Genomic DNA, 17455 nt, shown 5'->3' with positions numbered 1-17455 from the left:
CCCAAACCAGGCTGTGAAAGCTTGCTGCTGCAGACTCCTCACCTCGAGGGTTAAAGCAAGGTCTGCCACAACAGCACCCGTCTGAGTGAGAGGCAGGAGAAGTGCTTGGGCAGGACCTGGGATTTGCGGGGTGCAGAAGATGGAGCAGAGCTCCAGAAGAAGCAGGAATGTTGGAAGCAGAAATAACTCCCAAAGGGGCAATATGCCCTGAGCAGACAATTGCAGAGCAACCAAAGCAAGAAACCTCTTCCTAAACGAGAAAGGGGAGCTTGAACAGCACCAAGGGAAGAGAAGAGAAGCCTCACCCACAAGTACATGGCATGGCTTGAAGGAGGTCTTGTGCCCTGGAAGGTCAGAGCATTGCTGGGCTGTGCCCAGTGCTGTGATTAGGGACTAATGAGCATAGCAAGCCACAGAGAGCAGCTCTGGGGAGAGACCTGTGAAATATGAGGTTGGTAAATGCCATTGGAGTAGGCATTGACACAGAAAGACCTGGAACAGACCCAAGTCATCCCAAAGTCCCATCAGCATTGTTCAACATTCATCAGCCGGTGTCAGATGCAACCTACAACCACCACGCTCGTCCCTTCCCAGCCATGCCCAAAGAGCCCTGGGGCATTCCAGCTTCAGCATCTTCTTTGGAGGCCAAACACAGTTTAGGTCTGCCAGGAGGGCACATGGGATGTGGGTTTGTCTGCTGGGACCGTGTACAAGGAGAGTATGGCACCCCATAGGATGAAAGTACATCAGCACAGGGGCCGAGTGCGTGAAGGGCGCCTTGGAGACTGGTCTGAGAAGGCCCCACGGGGGTGTATTTAGGGGGAATATGCTGACACTGGGCACAAAATGCCTCTTTGGATTAGACTGATGTAGTCAGAGTGACGAGGAAGAAGGATCCACCGAGGGAGAAGGGGAGGGTTATTCACAGGCAAAGCTTCCTCCTTCTCCACTTTGCAGCATGGCAATGACATGAGAGTTTCAGGGAGCCTTTTCATTGCAGAGGTTTTCAAGTTCTCGTGTCCAAGTACAGAATAATGAAGACATCAGAAATGCAAATGAAATGTTTTGAGGCACACAAAGAGATTTTGGCGGCAGCGAAGGAGGTGGGAGGAAGAGAATTTTCTCTTGGAGAACTGCAAAATTATGGGGTTTGTTCCAGTGCAGGATGGAGCCTGAAACCTTCATAAACAGGATTCCTGCTCTCAGCACGCTGCTCCCTCTCGGGGCTGCTGATGCTGCTTTTTGGACCCGACCTGCCATGTTTCCATCATGCTGTTCATGTTATGGAATAGACCTGAGAAGGAAAATAAATACTGGCAACTGAGCGGAGGGGAGAGAGGGAGGGAAGATGGGACATGACAATCTCCCTAGAGCGCAGAGGGAAAACAGACCTGGCTTAGCTGGCAGTGAGTGAATCAAACTCTATTTTTGTTTTCTAGCCCACGGTGAGGCTCATGGCAGAAATGCCAGCTCTCATCATACCTTGCACCCCACTTCCATGCTCTGTGCTGTGATTGACTTCATTGCAGATGGCTTGAGCCAAGTAGCAGACATTGAGCCGTGGTCACAGCCCATCCCAAGGGCACGCACCATGGATACAGGGCACCTTACAGCTGGAGCAAAAGCCAGGTCATTGCAGGGACATGCAGAGCATGGGTGCAGCAGATTGGAGAAGAACTGACTTCCCCCCCCAGTGCAAACTTCATCGTTCCCAGTTTTCTTTGGAATTAACATTAGAGACATGGGTTGGAAGCCTGAAGCATCAGGTGTAGTTAGAACCACATTTGGCAAAGCCCACCTTGAAGAAGTGTTTGGCTCCATGTGAAACCCTCGGACATGCACCATTCCTTTCTGCCCTAGGAAAGCTGTCATGGCTCTGCAAGCCAAATTCAGTTTGACAAAGTGCTGCAGGCTGTGAAGCTCAGCACCAGGCAAAGAGAGAGACAGAACAGGATTGGTACCGAGACCAATGGATCAATGGCCAAGTGGTCCAGGCTGGAGGTGTCAAGCTCAAGGTTTTACACCCTCCTGTTGTCCTGGCAGAGCTCTGTTCTTGTTTTGATTAATGCCAGCCCTGATGCTCCCCCCCAACCTGCAGAAGTCAGAGCCTACGGCACGAGGGCTGCATCAATCTGACAAGGCTCACTTATTCTTTTGGACATCTCTTTGGCATCAAGCAACAGTCCCCCCAGTTATCCGCTCCCCATTGCTCCCTGACCTTCCTGCACTCCTTCTATGGACCAAGAAAACTTTCACTGCAGAAGACCTTCAGGATGCCCCAGCTCTGCCTGAGACCAAGCCAAGGAGATGAATCACCTCCAGCCCGTCGCAGCAGTGGGAGGAAAGGTGGCTGGAAAATGCCCTTTACCTGGCAGAGCGGCTCTCAACAAGTTTTCCCTGCAGTAAATCTCCTTCCTCATGTCTCTGCTCTAGCCCAGGTCTCCTCATCCGTAGAGTCCTACCGCAAGAGGCAGACTGCAGCTTTTCATTGTGCAGAAGACTGATTTTGACTGAAAAGTGGATTTTCAGTCCCAAGGTACATAGATTATAGAGATACTTCTTTAAATGGTACCGGAAAAGAATGAGTGCAGCCTTGTGGAGTACCCACTTTGCTGATATTCCTCCTGGTTTCGCATCTTTCAGTTTAAGTGAATTCAAAGTGTTTGGGTTTAATCTCTGAGGAAAAGCGACTCCTCAAAGGAAAAAACACACAATTTTCCTCCCTCTCCCAGCTGGAGCAGAATTCCCTCAGAGACCTGCAGCTGGTGGGATGGGGACACAGTTTGAAGGGTGAGGCTGTACCTGGTATCAGCGCTTGGGATTGTGTCCCCTGAGGGATTTGCTGGCCTGCGACCCCCCCTACAGCAGCCTAAGCAAACCCAGAGGCAGAGAGGGGATCTTTAAGCACCCCTGCACATTCTCTGGACCTGTAGTGAAGCACAGCCCTGTCAAGGCTCCAATCCTTTGTTTGGTAAAACCAGGTCCCCCCAGGATGGCTTGATACTGGATTAAAGGATGTGCAGTCTGAGGAGGTAACCCTCAGCCTTCCAAAGAGAGTGCTGGGCTCAGGGGTTAAATTACCTCCTATTGCACAGCAGAGACCAAACCCCACTGCTTCTGAAACAGCCAAAAGTACAAGACGGGAAAAGGGATGGCAGGGGAGGGTGTCCCCAGCATATCCTGTCCCATTGCTCTTCCCAGACGTCTGCCACCCGCTGCGGGCACCGAGCTGAGCAGATTTGTTTTCCCTCTGACTCAGTGTGACCACCCCAACGGGCTTTGAGCAGCCGTGCCCTCCGCAAGGGATAACGCATCATTTGGGAAAGCAGGAATGAAGATGGGAAACACACAGCGTGGGTGTTGGTTTGCGACGGGAGCCTTCGGGAGCTCAGCCTGGGCGCTGGCACCGAGCTGTGCACCACAGGGGTCCTGCTCCTCCCCAGCGCTGCCTTTCCCCTCTTGTTGTAGCCGATAGAATGGATGAATACAATCTTTCCCCCTCCCAAAGGAAGCAGGTGCAGGAGGGGAGCTTGGAATTACAAATCCCTCTGTCACTGGACCGAGATACCAGCTTAGGCGAACCTTTCACAGCCAGTCAATAAGCGAGGGCAGCCACAGCCTGCCGCAGCACTTGACACTGCTGAAATGTGTTCAGGGACCTGGGGAAAGGCAACAGGAGAAGGCAACCTATCATTGCTAACAAACAGCCAGGAGGCAAGAGAGCTGGCACCAAGAAATAGAAACAGGCACTAACAACAGCTTCTGCAAAGCATGAAGGGCCACAGGGAGCTGCTTCGGCTCCGCAGCGATGGGCTACATAATGCTGAGGAAGATCAGGGGGACACCATCACACACATGGCCCCTTGCAGAAATAGGTATCGGAAATGAAGCAGTTCCACCCGCACAATGGGACTTCACCCTTTTCAAGAAGCTATGGGGCAAGCACACACGTCCCCATCTTTGTGATACATGCATACATGTGTAGAAATAGCTTGATCTAGAAAGAGCGGAGGGGATGAGCAGGCAGCTCCGCTGTTGGGTGTCAACAAGAGATGGCCATTTCTGAGCTCTTGGTGGGAAACATCTCCTTCCTTTGAGGAAATAGAGCACCCGAGGCAGGTCCCACTGGCCTTGTACTGAGGTCCCCTTGGCTTCAGCTGGAGCTGGACCAGGGCTCCCCTCTCCCTTCCCCAAGCAAGATCCTGACTGCCAAAAGCACAGAAGGTTTTGAAACTCGTTTCTCTTGGGAAGCATCACACCCTGCCAGTCTGACCTTCCTTCTCCCTCTCTGGCAGCTAATCAATAGCAGATTTCAACTGGAGAGCTCTAACGCAGCACAGCAAGGACAGACGACACCATGAATCTTATTTGGCAGGTGGGGAAACTGAGGCACGGGATTGTGTTTCAGCTTAAAACAAATGAGATCAAGAACATGGAACAGAAACAAATCCCAGTCCAGCCGGTGACCCACCACATCACACAGCTCAGCTTTCCATGAGACACAACTCTTGCTGTCTACCCCATTTCCCAAGCTTACATCTTTCTCCCACCACCTATTCCAAATCTTCCATTACTTTTATCTTCCCTTCATCAACTGTTTCCCCCTTTTTCTCCATCCCTTCCTCTCCACCTCCGTCCTGCTGTGTCAGACAGCAGCCATTTGTGGAGAGCTGCTCACCAACACCCAAACTATCCGCGTTGGGTAGCCAAAACCACCACATTCCACCAAAGGTAAAAAAGTTATTTAGGGACCTACCAGTCTACCTGGACTTCTATATCTCTTGTCTCTACCTTGGAGGGTGCATCTCCATCGCTGTCCTTACTGCTGCTCTTCAGGAGATCCAGGACAGGCTCGATTTCTTTGAGAAGTTCATTGTCTTCCACACCACCGTTGAGGCAAGGGTAGCTACAAGCACCCGCCTTCCCCTTTCCACTGCCCTGCCCTTTGCCACCGGTAACGACGCCGTTAACATGGACCATCGGCTCCACCTCCTGCCCAATCTCCCTTGTCCACAGGGAGCCCATGGTGCGGTCGGCTGCTGGCAGCGGCTGCTCTTTGCTGTGCAGGCTTGGGTTGGACAAGTCAACCGCCTTCGGAGCCGGGCAGAGGGGTCTGGTGACGCGGATGGTTTTTGGTGTCCCGTCGCCTGCAAAAGTGGTCTCCAGGTGAGTGGTGAAGCCCTCGGGACCCCGCAGGATGAGGACCACGTAGGTCTCGGAGGCGATGCTTCTCAGAGTCTCCAGCGCGGTCTCATAGCTCACGTCCACCAGCGGTTTGCTATTGACGGCTAAAATGATGTCCCCAGCCTGGATGAGGCCACTCTGCTCGGCAGCCCCTCCCCGGATCAGGTCGGAGATGATGACGGGTGGCTTGCTGACGCGCTCCTTCACCAAGAAGCCGAGGCCGCCCACCTTGCGCTTGAAGAGCCTCACCGAGATGACGTTGGGCTGTATCTGCTGCACGCTGAACACATTCTCTTCCATGGCAGCCCCTCTTTTTCGAGCCTGCAGACCAGGACCTTGGCACTCGTGGAGCACAGAGGAATTCACTGTCTGAGATGCTTGTCCACACCAAGGTGGGGAAGGGACAACTCTTTGGCTTTTGAGCAACCAGCTTCACTGCAGAACTCCTCTGGGCTTTGGCTGCAGGCTGGTTTTCTTCAGCATACTCACTGCTGCCTGTCTCTGTAATGCAGCCAGGGGAAAGCAGGGTGTATCACCGGTGGAAAGCAAGGCTAGGAGCAGGGCTGGGCATCGCAGGGGCTGGAGGGGACAGCATGCCAGCTTCCAGTCAGCCTCTGGTCCTGCGCTGGGCAGAGGAGGGGATGCAGCCCGCTCACTTCACCGACATCCCTGAAAGCAGTACACGAGCCTCTTCAGCTGGAAAGGAAAAGAGAAGCAAACAACAAAGGAGAAAGAGAAGTGAGACAGGGCAGGCGTTAAGTGCCGGCGCAGCACGGGGCTCGGCGCTCCACAGACACCCCCGTGCATCAGCCCGGCCCCACACATGCCACCCCTCAGGCTGCGCGCTGGAGCCAGGCTGCAGCTCCCCATTGCTCTGGGCTTTGTTTCCTCCACCCCTCCCTGCCAAAAGCAGCACCATCTGCTCGGCAGAGGATGGGGAAGTGCGGGGAGAGCCCGGGGAGGGGGAGCCGGGCTCGGACCCTCCCTGCTTTGACCATGTCGACCAGTCTGGCAAATGGGTAGAGGTGCATGGAGACCGGCTCCTGTGCCGGCCGAGGATGTCCTCTCCGTGTGTTTTCCAGAGTATCCAACAACCTGATGGTTGAGGTGGATCGGGGTGAGCAGACAGGGATGTGCGTTGCTACCCAGGATGAAACCCGTTCCATAGGCGCTGTCACACCAAGAGGGTTTTACGCTTTCTAGTAGCAGCCACAAGCAAACCAAGGCAGTAGAAGACATTCAGCTCCCCTTACCCTGAGTTACAGCGAAGCACTCGGAACGGCGAGGGCTTTTAAGCCTGGCTACAGGGAGCACAGCCTCAGCCTGGCTCAGCTCCTCCTCTGCCCGTATTTCAAGCCTGGCACAGGGACACAGGAGGCAAAGCTCGCACTCCCCCGTGCCCAGCCCTGCCATCCAGCTCTGAGCAGCTCCCAGACAAAGTGCTTCAGCTGATGGAAACCCATCTAGAGGAGAACACGCAGGGAGTTTACCCAGCTCTCGGGGGAACCTCGTGCATCGGGGCATGACTTTCTACTGCCCATGTGTGGCTTGAGGAGCCACGTCTCATTGGCTCCTGATGAGACCCTGGTTCCTACACGCCACTGCTCGTATTCGCTAACTTCAGCTCTGAAACCCCATTCTCTGCATCCCCCTCCTGTTTCTTAGGTGCTCTGGAGAACGTGTCTCCCTGGGACCATGCCCTGACATTTAGCAGTGCACTGAAAGGCAGATGCCTTCTTTTCCTTTTTAAATCTGCATTTTGGGGAGAGAACAGAGGGCACAAGATCTGCAGGCTGGAGGCACTGGGGTGCCAAATCAAACGCTCTCCTGTCGCCCAGAGACAGCACATTCAGGGCAGCATCTGAACTTTCAGACACGGAGCCGCCCTCTTCCAGGCGCTCCCTTCAGCTCCCAGATGGGAAAGACAGGGATCTGTGGAGCAGGGCAGGGACACCAGCCCTGGCATTAACTCCCTTGAGCATTTTAATCCCCCTGTGATGAAGGCTGCTGACCCCAGACTGGATTTCTACAGGCAAGTAAAGAGTAGAGCAATTAGAGAGCGATAACCCAGGCTGATGGATTTAACCCCTATTGCCCTTCTCCTGCCATTACTCATCCCTGCAGAGCAGCAGTAATGTACAAAGGGTAAATGTCACCTGAGTGGGTCAATGGGGAGTCACCTCTTCAAGGGCCAATTAACCCAGGTGACATAAGCCCTAATTGCCCAGTGACTTCCCACCAGTGGCCCTGGGCAGAGGTGACTGGAGCAGGACCTCTGCCAGCAGTGATGGCTTGTGCCACCTCACAGGGCTTGGGGCAGCAGAGCAGGACATCTCCAGGTCCTCAGGTCATCTGGGCAGGGAAGGTCACATACCCGGGGAGGATGGAGGGAAGCAGAGATCTGCTTCTATGGGGAAGGTCCTGTTCCTCTTCTCCTTCCTTTCCATCCCCTCCATCCCTTCCCCAGCCAGAGCCGGCTTTCACCGGCAGCACTGGACACAACAGGATCCCAGCTAAGCCTTCCCTCTCTGTTGCAGGCTCTTTGGTACCGGTGCCAAACCACAGGACCCGACAGACCTTCTCCCTACCAAGCCCTGTCCTTTCCTCTCCCTGCTCCTGGCAGCCCACCAACACATGCCCTGCAACCCTCAGGCCCTCCACTGGTCCCCATTACAAACCAGGTCACCATCACCCTGATGTCCGAGCAGGTCCACCAAGAACAGGACTCATTTCTAATGCATTAGCTGGCACCAGAAGGATGAACCAGGCTTTGAAAGCAGTGTAAGTACCATGGGAGTGCAGTACTGTCAACTTCCTTCAAGGGGACAGCCCTGTTGTTAGCTCTGGATTAGTCACCAGCTACGAACGTCTCGCAGTGGGTGAAGTCTGTGTTCACACCATGCCCGTATCGAAGGGGCCAGGGCCACCTGACTGACTGCTCACAGCAAGCCCCTGTCACCACCAGGCATCCCCAGCAGTTCCTGGGGGCAGATGCTCAGCAGCTGGAGGAGATGATGCCTTTCAGCTTGTCTCAACTCCTTACTGCAGTGCTTGCAGGGGAGGGGGGCAATGCTAAGCCTCATCCACCCCAAATAGCAAAGTATTTACAGTCCCTCACTCTTCTCCTGCCAGGCCAATTTCCAGTTCTTCTCTCCAAAGCCTTATAGCAAAGCTTATAATCTGTTACCTATATGCAGCTCCAGCCTGCAGGATCCCAGGGAACAGAATTATTGCTGGTGCACATCATTCCCCATCCCCAAAACCTGCCTTACAAGAGGGAAGAGGAGAAAAGAGTAGATTCCAGGTGGTACCCAAGCACCCAGCCAGGGCTTTCCCCGAGTTGGAGGTGACCAGCATGTCCCTATAGAAAAGAAGGGTGACTTGTTCCTTCCTTTTCCTCAGTTGCCTTCCAGAGTAAAGAAGGTCAGAAAAACTCCAGAAAGCAGAGGGCAGGAAAGGAGATGGAGGACAACCTGTCCCTAAGCTCCTGACCCTTCTGTTCCTTTGGGAAGAGTTGGACAAGCATTTACTTAGAATCATTAAGGCTGGGAAATAATGTTCAGATCATTGAGTCCAACCATTTTCCAGCTACAAAATCTTGCACAAACTCAGACTGAAGATGGGAGGGAGAAGCTCAGGAGTCACCTGGAAGCACAGGGAAGCCTTCCCCACACACCCAGCATGGGTGAGAGCTTCCCCATGCCCACCTCCCAGTGTGTCCCAGTACGTTGGCAGGTCCATTCCCAGAGGGAAGCTGAAAGATTCAACCCCATGTGAAGTGATGGGGAGATGGGGGCTGTTCGCAGCACGGATGAGCTCTGCTCAGCTCTGACGAGCTCAGTTCTCCCTATGAGCATCATTAAGAGTCTGATTTATGAACCCAAGAGCAGTAGCACATTTCCAGGTCGTACATGTGAAGCTACTGGAGATGTCAGTTCTAAGCCCTCAAAACCCATGGGAGCAGTGTGGTGAGCAGGGTTTCACAGTGCTAGTCGGGTGGAAACGCTTATTTCACCCCTGAAAGACATAGGAGGTGCCCAAAACCACTGGCAAAGCCAGGTTCAGCTCCTTGCTGATAAACATCCACGGTCATTGCCATCCCACTCCCTGCCTCAGTTTCCTTCCCCTTTCCAAAGCATAAACCCAACTCAAATCACAGAACAGCAACAAACCCTGTAGAGCAAAACTTGTAGCACCCCAGACAAGCGTTAACCCTGATCTCAACACCAGTCCACACTGACAACGCCTGTCTGGAGGGTTCCATCAGTGCAGGGAAGAGCAGCAGAAGAGGTTCCCCTATGGCAGTGATGAAAGCATTTGCTTAACATACAAGCAATACGAAAAGCAATAACAAGAAGCTTTTAGAGCGGCCAGATAACATTTCAAGCAACAAACTCCAGCACATATGTTAATTGGCTGATTTGATTTAGGAAGCAAAGCGGAGGAGAAATCAATCTTAGGAGCTTAACACAATCTCTTAACTCTCCCAGCCAGGGGCTGCAAGTGATGCTGAGTTAGGATGTACCCAAGAGCAGCCCTCAGCGTGGGCACTTGGGTTGCCCTTGCCCTCACAAATCGATTTTGAGCCTTGTCTTTGCTGTGGTAATGGCTTATATTTCTATGTGCCAACTTTAAATGGACACCATTGTCCTATTTAATTAGTTTTGGTGGGATTTATAGTGCTTAAGGAAGAACCCCAGGGCTGATGGATTTATGCCCGTTTAATTTTTACGACCCATGGAGCACCAGTGGATCTGATGAGGAAGGATGGGATGCAACATATGCACATTTACTGTAAACCTGTGTGTTTGTGCAGCCGAAAATGGAGCATTAAAGTGATTCAGTGGCAGCCAGCTTGCCCATGCCAGCAGTTCTGTGCTCAGCTCCCGCTCAGCTCAGACCGACGCCACGATGTATCTGTGTACATGGCCTTTTAATCCTGACATTATATAGGCAATGCTCCCCCAGCTATCTCTAATTATCCACCTCCCACCAAGCTGGCCAAAATCCTCCCAGGAAGGAGCAAGCCCTTTTTCCTTCACAGCCAAACCATGCACTCCGCTTCTGCCTTCCCATCCCCAGTGCACCATGCTGGGAAGTGGCTGTTTCCCCCTGGACACAGTGGTCTGTTCATCCCCAATAAACCTGATTTACACCTAGGAGTGAATTAAAGAAGAGGTACTTTGCCATCTGTGCAACATCCTGGTGCTAGTGTTCAGTGTCCAGCGATGCTGCATCGCTGCTGGACCACTTCATACAGCCACGGGAAGCAGCAGGCTCGAGAAGGATGTTGCCAAAGGATGAATGGTTGAGGTCTCAGTCCTGGAAACCCCCTCACCTCCCTCACATCAGAAAGGCACAGATGTTTGCATTGAAAACACATCTATAACTGGTAAAAGAACAGTTAATAATGCAACCGCTTGCATTCCAGTATAAATAAATCCATGTCCATTCCCTGAGAGGGTTCATTTGCCTCTAATCATGGGGTTGCTTTCTGGAAAGCCAAACAATCCATGGCTGCTCATGGCCACATCTTTGGGCTGGAGCTGCCCTAAAGCCCCACAACATGCACATTGATCCAGCTCCTTACTCTTCCTTTTGTATTCATCCCAACTGTCTCACTCCAGGGAATTAACAGCCAGGAAAGCCTGGTCCTGCTGGCAGGAGCAGTCACTGGCACACCTTGTGAACAGTTGGATCATTCTAGGTCCCTTCCAGCTGAAATGCTCTGTTCTCTATTCAGACCAGCATCCTGCACGCTCCTTACCATGGAGCACCAACGCTAGAGGACGCAGAACTGCACCAAAACTTTGCTGTGATTTAATGAAGTCCCTCATCCCTCTTCCCTTCAGCCCATCCGATACAAACCGTGCCTCTCCAAGCAGACCTCGGGCAATCACTATAATGTTGCCAAGACAACTGTGTTGACAAAATTCCTTTTTTTTTCCCCCAGATGACAGAAACAAGGCTTTGTTTTAATTTGGAGTTCAAGGCTGAGCAGATTTCAGTCACACGCCTGCCATTTCTCTTCTACTGTTTCTTGGCGCCTGTGGTGTGTGGCTGAAACAGAGTTTAGATAAACCCGTCAGTTCAGCCGCTTACCCCATCTGAAACTGATGTTCTTATTAGGGCACAGCCCATCTGTAAAACAAATTTCACCACCATCAATTTGCCAAGAGGACTGGAATTACACCAGCGACTCCAGTTTGACAAATGGGACCCGTGTTAACACCGCACCACTTTGTCCTAAATGACAGAACAGGTAGATAGGAAATAAATGAGAAAGTGCCACTTGATGGATGGTCTCAGAATCCAATCGCAGCACGAGAGGGGGGTTGTGGCTCCATTTAGGGAAGAACAAGGAAAAGGGAATTCAGAAATCACAGCAGGTTGGCTGGAGCTGCAATAGCTCTGGAGCCGCCAGCCGGCATCAATAGAGTCAGCGACAGAGCTCGCAGCTCAGAGTCAGTCCAGGAATTGAGCTCCCGGCTCGTCTCAGCAGCTCACGTTCTCGTCCCCTCCTTTACTGCTGACTCCCCAAAATCCTTCCAGAATAGCATCAAATTTGCCTCCTCTATCAAGCCAGTGGGAGATGCAGCCCAATTAGGACGGTAAATAGCAATAAACCTGATTGTCACCAACTTCTTCTGATAGAGTGATTCATGTCACTATTTAAAACCCCAGGAAAACATCGGGCTCCTTACGGCACAAGCCTGGGTTCCTCAGTCTGGAGGCACGAGCCAGCGGCTCCCTGTGAAAGCCTCCCAGTGAGAAAGGTGATGGGATTCTCTCTGTCCCCCTTCTTCAACACCAAATGGGGCAGGAGGACTCGAAGTGCGATTCCCTGCTGATGAATTGGGTCCATGGAGGCAGAGCAGAGCTCGCACCCTCCATGCACCCTCATCCTCAGTGACTGTGCAAGACAAAAAGGAAGATAATTTGTTCCCGAGTTTCTGTCTGCACTTTTCTTAGGGTTTTGCATTAGCACTTGTTGCCATAGTACCACCAGCAGCAGCAAAGGTCTCGGGATGCCTCCTGGGACCCATTTCATGTCCTAGGAAGGGCTCTGGCTCTGATTCAGGCAGGACTGGGGGAGATGGGGAGGTGGAATTTTCTGTTTCCTTTCTAACTCTTTCCTTGAAAATTAAATTGTGCTGAGGCGCTGGCACAGGGTGCCCAGAGAAGCTGTGGCTGCCCCATCCCTGGCAGTGTTCAAGGCCAGGTTGGACACAGGGGCTTGGAGCAAGCTGCTCCAGTGGAAGGGGTCCCTGCCTGTGGCAGGGGTTGGAGCTGGATGGGCTTTGAGGTCCTTTCCAACCCAAACCAGTCTGGGGTTCTATGAGTGCATGAGAGAGAGGAACAGAAACTGGCCCTGATGCTCATCGGTTCTTTCCCCTTCTCCCATGGGACAATCCTGTGCTGGTGATGCTGCCTTTGCCTGCAGCAGCCCCAGCCCCTCTTGGAAAGAGAGGTTTTGCCCATGCCAAAGGAGATGATTTTGGCTTCCTACGATGCTGCTCCTCAATAATGGTATTACGGGGAGAGGCAGCAGTGGGGCAGGCTGTCACACCAGGACCACAGTCCCCCTGCACTCCAGTGGGACTGGAGGCACTCACCACAACGTGCCACTGGTATTTCCAAGGATGCATTCATTTTGAAGGATGGGTCCTGCTCTCAAGAGACTACTGAGCTTCCATGACTATCAAGGCAAAGAAGAACTGCATCTTTTCAGCATGTCTGAAAACATGGACTTGAGACTCTGCAAAAAAAGGATTAGGACAAGCCTGTCCTTGAAGAGCATTGCAAGATCTCGTCAAGCATAAGGAGTTGCCTTAGCATAAATACCTCCGGTTTTGTATATACACACACAGAGTACTTGCAGGCTTCCACACTCTGCATATAGCACCAACACACTGCTAACATATGGGCTTTCCAGACTGTGTGTTTCTCATGCTCACAGCCAGATCCCAAGCACTCGCTTGGCATCACATCGGCACTTCATTCCGCTTGCTTTACAGCTGCCGTGGAGGGTGGCAACGCATTGGGTCAGGTATCACACACAGCCCGTCGCAATCCACTTGGAATGAACATGTTACATCTGGCTTCAGCCAGAAAGGGGCTGACAGATCCTTCCCTCTTCAGGACACAATACAGTTATTTTTGGCTACGCACAAGAGATCAGATCTCGTATATAGATCTGATTTAATGCACACGATACAATCAGAACAGCGTGAGTACAGCAAAGGCATTTTAGCTTCATTTGGAGCCTCCTTTCAAAACCGGTCCCCTCCTGTCAGGATTGTATTTCTTTAGTAAAAATTGATGGTATCAACAAGTATCAAACAATATTCTCATTACTCAGGAGAGGTAGATGCTAATCTATGCGAGCCGAGCTCATGTGACTTATCAGTTACTATATATAGTTGTTTTCAGGCACTGATTTAGGCAATCTGGCAGATTTCCTAAGCCTTTGTACAGATACTCTACTGAAATGGAAAAGACAAAATACACGAGCAAAGCAGGGGGTGGAAAGAAAAAGCTGAGCGGGGTAAAACGTGCCCGGGGGAGGACCAACCCCTCCCCATCAGTAGGAACACAACGTTAACTGCAAGTGAGGATTGAGCCCAAACCCCTCTGCCTAAGATGGCCTCTCCGGTACTCGCTCACGATCATTGCACTGGCAGAGGGAATAAGCAGGATTCAAAGGGCACAAGGACTTGTCACTCTCCTTTGCTCATGAGGGAATGTAGCGCTTCTCCCAGTGCAGGTGTCTGATCAGAGGAAGAGCCCCTCAGACCCCAGGTCTGCATAAGAGGAGACTTTGTGCTGGGAGTTTGTTTGCAAACACATGCACGCGTTAAAACAGGAGAGTATGTAACGGAGTGTGTAGCATCCTTAAGGAAATATTCTGGGTATTACAAGCAAGAAAGAAACAGAGGGAGGAAGAAATCGCTGATGCAAACCCAAATTCCTTACGATAGGACGTCCTCACTAAGACCTTTAACAGAAAAGACATAGCCAACCAAGACGTGCAGGTAGAAATCCTGGGGAGATCCTATTGTGAACAGCCCCCCTGCCCCAAAAGCTTCCTACAGCTTTTGTGTGATGATCCCTATAGATCCCTGCCTGAGCCATCAGCATTTAGGGATGCAGAAAAGGAAGACGAGCTGGCATTTAAAGCAGTCGAGCCCCCAGCCACTGCAACTGCCCCCCGCAATCTCCCACGTCTCCCGCTCCAGACAGCCTGTGCTCCCACGGGAAGGAAGGAGACACTTCCCCTCCATTGCGGTGGGAGGCGGATCAGCTCCTCGGGGACTCGGCGAGATCATTGTCAAGTTGCTGCCAGAATTTCCTCCTGACAGTCATAACTTGAAAGCATTGGAAGAAAATGTCTGCACCTGGGCTGCGGAGCCGAGGCAGGGAAAGGCTCTGTGGGGCTGGAGCTGGATGGGGCAATGCATGCCCACCCCAGCACCAGATGCTCCAGATGTGCCTCTACAGAGGTCTCTTTTTCTGCTGCTTTGACAGTAAAAACCAGAAGCTTTCTACTGTCTACCACAAACTAAGCCAAGAGCGAGCCCACAGGCAGGGCAAGCACGGCTCAATCCCCTTGCTCCTGCGACAACTCCCTTCTGCATTTAAAGCGCATTCAGAGGGGACTATCGAGGTCCCGGCTGGGGAGGGAGAAGGGGCAAGAACCGGCATGACCCCCTCCGGAGGACTGGAGGCGGTGCTGAGCGGGGCATCCCAGGGCTGCACTCGGGGGGCTGGAGCCGTTTTAGGGTGCCTCTTCCCGAATGGGATGCATGCGGACCCTGCTCCCACCCCAGCGCCCCGGGGACACTCCGGGTCATCCCCAACCCAGCGCCGGGCTGGTGGTGGCACCTCCTGCAGCACGGAGCCCCTCCTGATGGTGCCCGCGCTGTCGCGGGGGGGGGATATGTCGCGATTCCCGTCGGGCAGCGATCAGCACCCGGGACAGCTCCGGCACGGCCCCTCCGCGGGAGGGGATGGGGGGGAACAGTCCTGACCCCCCCCCATCAAGGGAAACTGCCTCTGTCAACTTCCCCCTCCCATCTCTGCACCCGGGTCCTCGTCTCCGCCGGTCCCGGTCCCGGTCCCTTCCTTCCCCGTCCCGTGTGTGCCGGGTCCTCCCCGGTGAACCGCTCCCCCATTCCAGCCGCCCGCCTCGCCCCATCCCAACTTGCTGCAAAGAGTTACGGGGGAGGGAAATACCCAGCAGCTTCGTTCCGTTCCTGCAGCTCCCCCCCAGCCGAAAGGACAAGCGGAGGGGGGGGGGGGAGCCGAGCACGGAGTTTGCAGCGGAGCCCCGGGGGTGCGGAGGGCGGCGGGGGGGACGCAGAAACACCCGAGCCCCACTCGCTGGACCAGCAAAGCGGCTTTAGCCGGGCAGACCCCACCCATGCCCCCCGCTCCCATCCGCGGCGCGGGGCCCGGGGACACCCCGGCTGCCCTCACCGAACCCCGGGCTCCTGCAGCCGGAGGCAGCTCCCGGCTGCCCGCACCGGCGGGGCTGAGCACCCGCGGCTGCCACCCCGTGCCCGTCCCCAGCCAAGGGCACGGCGGCGCGGCGCAGCCCCGGGGGCACCGGGGAGCGCTTCCGACGGGCGCCCGAAGGAGCGCACGGTCCCGCGGGGCTCCGCGCATCCCCCCGCAAAGTTTCCCGGAGAAGCGGCCCCGGTGCGGGGCTGGGGGCAGCCCGCCCGCCCTCCCCACCTACCGTGCGGCGGAGAGGAGCCGGCCCCGTCCCCGGCCCTGTCCCCGGCCCCGCCCGGTGCATCCCTCCCGGCGGCTCCGGGCGCAGCGGGCGGACGGACGGAGCCCGGCGCGGCGCTGGGCTCGGCTGGGCTGGCGGGGAGGGAGCCAGTCCTTGCTGCGCCCCTTTATCCCAGCATCACCGAAACGAATCCGCTTTGACGTCCAACCCGGGTTTTTATGGGTGTGGAGCGAGCCGGTGCAGCCCTCATTAGGAGACACTCTGCTCTCCAAATCATACATCTTTTATATAACCTCATTTCCAGCGTGGCTTTTCTTCCCCCTCCCTCCCCTTACCGGGGAGCATCGCTCTCCCCCTCCCCAATTCCACACCCCCCCCCCACAATTAAACAGCCGAGAGACACCCCCCGGCCCCCACTTGTTGCCGGGAAGCTCCGCGCCGCAGCCCGCCCCGGACCCGGGCTCTGCCTGCCCCTGCCCAGCCCCGCTGCACCAGCAGCCGCCTCAGGGCCCATGGAAGGCTGCATTCACACCCCCCTTCTTGCTCCCGGCCGGGCTGTGCGCTGGTGGCTGCAGGAAAGCCCCCTCTTTCCCTTGCTGCCAGGTCTGCCCCTGCCCTCTCTGCACCCGGGGCAGATGGCACCAACCCCGCTGTGATGCCCTGAGCACCAAAGCTGCCTGTACCTCTGCTGGCAGAACCGAGCCTGGGCTGCACGCACGTTAGGGAGCAAAGGGGCTCCTCCTCACCCCATCACCCCATTTCTGACTCTCTATCTGCCCCTGATAAGGCCCAGTGCAAGCCCAAGGCTTGACATCAGTCTCCAGGATTTACAATTGTGCTCATTCCCATGGCAACAACAAACACACAATTATAGATATATAGTATTATATAAACCCAAGTGGGCTCTTGGGCAGGGAGACGAGGTTCACCTGCTGCAGCCTCCTCCCAGGGCCAGAAGGCAGCTCTCACTGGAGCAGGGAGAGGTGGCTGCAGCCTGCTGAAGGTACATGGCCCGTGGATGCCCGGCAGCTCGGGCTCCCTGCCCCATGGCTGCTCTGAGGCAGGCAAATGCAGCACAGCAGGAGATTCAATTACAAAACTTCCCACAGGGAAGAGGAAAAGGAGCAGCCCTGTTCCCTCCCGGCACACTGGGAGTTTCGCAGAGGTGGTGAAGGGGAGAGGATAGGCAAATGTGGTAGCAGAACTGGGGCTGCTTTCCCCCTGCTCCCCCCTCCTCACTCGCCTCATACATCACGCTGTAGCACACTGTCTGGGGCTAATGAAAACATAATTAGGGCTATTTAGATGCAAGGGGACTAATCTAATAGTAAGCTAACCAACGACAGCTGCTCTGATGCTCTGGGCAGGGAAACCTGCCCCGTGGAGGGTTGTGTAGGTGCACACCAGCGCTGCATGACCCTGTCCCAGGCTGAAAATTCTCAGCTGAAGACAAACACAAACCCTTCCCCTCTTTCAGTGCTCCCATCTTCGAGCCTGGCCTTAGCACTGCAGGGAGGTGTTCAAAGAGACTGC

At 54.2% G+C, this 17455-nt stretch overlaps 1 protein-coding gene across 4 annotated transcripts in view; it reads right to left on the bottom strand.

Moving 5' to 3' along the window:
- The window catches only part of NOS1 (nitric oxide synthase 1), a 71366-nt gene that overhangs the window by 38133 nt on the left and 15778 nt on the right, over positions 1 to 17455 (bottom strand). For 2 of the 4 annotated variants that reach the window (XM_057414662.1, XM_057414664.1), the window contains exon 2: positions 4757 to 5880. In XM_057414662.1, coding sequence (XP_057270645.1) covers positions 4757 to 5484 — 728 coding nt within the window. In that variant the 5' untranslated portion in view covers positions 5485 to 5880. Of the gene's footprint in view, positions 1 to 4756; positions 5881 to 6779; positions 6937 to 15925; positions 16229 to 17455 lie in introns of those variants that run through there. The other 2 variants (XM_057414663.1, XM_057414661.1) reach the window with 2 other exon arrangements.

The sequence above is a fragment of the Pezoporus wallicus genome, unplaced genomic scaffold (assembly GCF_028554395.1).
Source record: "Pezoporus wallicus isolate ANWC-B61680 ecotype Strahan unplaced genomic scaffold, APGP_CSIRO_Pwel_v1 contig_10548, whole genome shotgun sequence".
In the NCBI taxonomy this organism is placed as follows: domain Eukaryota; kingdom Metazoa; phylum Chordata; class Aves; order Psittaciformes; family Psittacidae; genus Pezoporus; species Pezoporus wallicus.
Note: the sequence above shows the minus strand (reverse complement) of the source record. Positions and strands in the feature narration are given on the sequence as shown.